The sequence below is a fragment of the Palaemon carinicauda genome, chromosome 9 (assembly GCF_036898095.1).
Source record: "Palaemon carinicauda isolate YSFRI2023 chromosome 9, ASM3689809v2, whole genome shotgun sequence".
In the NCBI taxonomy this organism is placed as follows: domain Eukaryota; kingdom Metazoa; phylum Arthropoda; class Malacostraca; order Decapoda; family Palaemonidae; genus Palaemon; species Palaemon carinicauda.
Genome location: NC_090733.1, coordinates 69,874,026 through 69,877,671, shown reverse-complemented (window position 1 = coordinate 69,877,671; position 3,646 = coordinate 69,874,026). Strand labels below are relative to the sequence as shown.

At 36.2% G+C, this 3,646-nt stretch overlaps 1 protein-coding gene across 1 annotated transcript in view; it reads left to right on the top strand.

The window, feature by feature from the left end:
- Positions 1-3,646, top strand: part of LOC137646990 (RNA N6-adenosine-methyltransferase mettl16) — a 570,608-nt gene extending 566,962 nt beyond the window's left edge. The window contains exon 11 of the mRNA XM_068380072.1: positions 2,220-3,646. Coding sequence (XP_068236173.1) covers positions 2,220-2,791 — 572 coding nt within the window. The 3' untranslated portion in view covers positions 2,792-3,646. The remainder of the gene's footprint in view (positions 1-2,219) is intronic.

Sequence of the window (3,646 nt, the reverse complement as noted above, 5' to 3'; positions counted from 1 at the left end):
AATATCCTTATCGGTAAGTAAACCAACACCAGTTGTCCTACCGCAAACTGTCTGTTCTTACGTTTCATACCAGACCTTTTCTTCATCTTTCCTTTCAGGTTTTCAAGGGAAAACTTTCTCATCTCACCGATCCTTTTCCTCAAATTCTTGACATATTCTCCATCCGTTTCCTCTTGATCTTTCCATTTTTCTGCCAACATTTTAATTGGTCCTCTTACTTCTTGTCCGAACACCATATCATTCGAGCTACATCCCATGCTTTCTTGATAAACCTTGTGTACCTCAAATAACATTAAAAGTAGCCCGATGTCCTATTCATTTCCTGTTTTGTTGCAGTACTTTGTTAATTTACTCTTTAAGGTTTGAGGAAACCTCTCTAATGCACCTTGGGTCTCCGGGTGATAGGCAGTAAACAGTTGTTGTCTCACATCCAACAGTTTCATCACGTCCTGAAACTATTTTGACATGAAATTTGTTCCTCGGTTACTCTGTGAAGGATTACTTTGGTACTGATGTTCCTGACGGGTATGGCTTCTGGGTATTTGTCACTGGACACATCAAAGTTAACATATATTCGTGGCCTTTCTTTGTTCTCGGTAACTGTCCCACAATGTCGATTATTACCTTGCTGAAGGGTTCTCTTTGTACATCAATCGGGTGAAGGGGAGCCATCTAGCAAACGTGACATTCATGGCAAAACTGGTTTACATCCTTATGCATGTCAGGCCAGAAAAGGTGTATCATAATCTTCTCCGTAGTCTTTCTTATTCCCACGTGTCCCGTCTCGTGCGCTACGGGGATCACTTGTCTTCTCAGCGGTGCAGGAATCAATATCTGACGGTGTATCCCCATTCGGCATTCCCAGGGATATTAGCGGATGTATGCATCCTCATAAGCAATCTATCCTTAAGGTAATAACTGGTGGAAGACTGCTACACCGCCGTCTCATCCACCACACGCTACAATAATTCCGTTAACATTGCATCCTTCCGTTGCAATCCTATCAGTCTTTTTCAACTCACTTGTTCTACTTCTAATGCTGAGTTTTCTATTTCTTCCAAATCCATTGCTTCCTTGTCTTCCTGTTCATTCGTCTGTTGTTCCTCTTCTTTCGGGCTCTCTCGGGAGCTCTCCTCTCTCGTACTATCATGACAAACCTCTTCTTTTGTAAATAAATCCTCCAAGTTCATCATTCCTTCGGTTTCTCTGTCTTCTTCTGAAGGCACTTTCTTTGTCTTACTCCTAGTTGTCATACAACAGGAAACAGATACGGGTAGTCCTTCTCGAGTTCAGTCGTAAGACTACACATACACCACCAAGATTCTATCCATTTTTTAACAACCTCCTGTATTAAGAATGTTGATCCAATTATCACCTGAAACAAACCTAAGCGGCGCAACATGCATGCTTGATACCTAGCTCATTTATGGCACCTATTAGGGGAAATCGATGGAGGAAAGGGCATATCATCCTGGCCCTTCAGCAGAAACATAATGACAGGCATCAGCTTCCTCTCCAAAGTTTTTCTTCTCCCTATACACACATGATTGAGTTGTTTGATTGGTTGTAAACATATATCCTTTATGGTGTCCTTGTTTACTTAGTTATTGCTTTGTTATTGGTTTGTTGGAACCAAATAGCATATCAATAAAAAAAGAAAAGTGCTTTTGACAAAGGAAAAAGTTATTTTGGGGAGGTGTTGTGTGGTTGCTTATTATAATATACTAGGTTAGTATATGGAAGTGGAACGCCAGATTTTCACTACATGTATGGAAGATGGAGGCTTTATGCAAGTCAGTGATCAAGTAGAACTGTCTCCAATATTACTATTGGTTCTCAGAGATGACGTGTCATCATCTGCCAATTGATTTCAGCAGTGTAGATGCTATGACGGGTAAAATAGTGTTGAACTCGGGGTCTTCTTGTGGACTCCGAGTCACTTTGCTTTTTGAAACACTTACCCTAGAGAAGGGAAGATAATATTTCTTTGGTAGCTTATGTTGTGTTGGATTTCCCTCTCTACTCTTACAGGAAATTTTCTTGTTAATAATTACTCATTGTTAAGGATAAACTTTACTGGACAGACTATTGACTCCATAGTTTAGTCAAACTATTTACTAATAATATTCTACATCCATAGCTTCCTCATTTATAAATTCGGTACAGTATGATAAGGTTCCAATATAAAACAAGTATTTTACAGTTGTTTTTATTTTCAGGAAAGGAAATGGGTGAGTCAGGAAATGGAAAGGCTGAGTCAGAAAATGAAGAGGACGAGTCAGAGTTAGAAAACACCCTAGATATTCCTACAGATAAAGGAAAGAACAGTGAAGCTGCAGAAAATGTTGGAAGAGAAGATGAAGAATCAGTATCACTGAAAAGAGCTTATTCAAGTGATACTGCAGATGAGTTGGTAAAGTTTCATGAAGGGATAAAAAAACAAAAAATGGAGAATGCAAATGATATCAAAAGTCAGATGAAAGTAGAGGAAAATCAGCAAGCGGTAGTAAGTAAAACATCCCTGGATACTAATCCCATTAGTAAAGAAATTGAATGTACTGAAGAATTAAACAATGAATTTTGCAAAACAACAAAAGCTCAAAATCTCAATCAGAATAGTTCTTTAGAGGGAGGGTCTGGGGGATTAGAGTGCATTCTGAAGGCTAAGTTGCAGGTAAAACAGTGTGGAGCACTGATAAGTCTTGAAGCTTTTTACTTAAGAGGACAAGCAGGAAAAGATGGACTAAATCAAATTCTACAGTATATGAAAAATCAGCTTACAAAGTCGTAATGCAGCATGTATGTACTGTATGCATTTGTATGTTTAATATATTTTTGACAATTATATTTCTTTCTTTAAAGGTTGAAAACTTGTCAAAGAAAAGTATAAACATAGCTTAATGGTTATTCTATTGCAATGAAATATATATACTTCCATGGATATTTTAAGAATTATTATTCAGATTTATTATTTGGTATATGTGATACTATTCGTTCTCAGAACATAAAAGAAAAGGGTTTTTAATTCGCAAATGCTAATGCAAAGAATTTTATCTTGTTCACTGTTTCCATCCATGATAAATTCACTTTCATTGAAGCCTTGAAGTTATTTTGATTTTCTCCGTTTTCTCTTTTATGTGGTCATAATTTACTGCAAATTCCATATGGAAGAATTAAAATAAAATGTTAAGTTTTCATGTTGACAGTTACTAGCAATTGTTTCAAATGCGAAGTATGAGAATTTTGTTTATAGTTCCTCAACATGAGTGAATCATATTTTTTAGCCTTTGTTTACAGTATGTTTTCATATATAACATTTGTATGTTCTCATCAGTAACATTTGTTCTCAGCTACCACAATTCAGCTCTTGAGCTTACCCAAAACATGTAGGTGATAACATACACTCGCTTCTTCATTTCTACTCAAGGATACTCTAGAGATCATTAATTTTTATCGTATGAAATAAATATGGGTTATTTTTTATATTAAAATCCTGATTTGGTCTCATTTGGATTCTGAATAATTGTTCTTCCTTATGCTATGATGAAAAATCAAATACATCTGAAGTATATACAGTAGTCTCGGAAATGTGATGGATGAGTTTAAAACAAAATTTTTGTTCATGAATAAATATTTAAAGAAATTA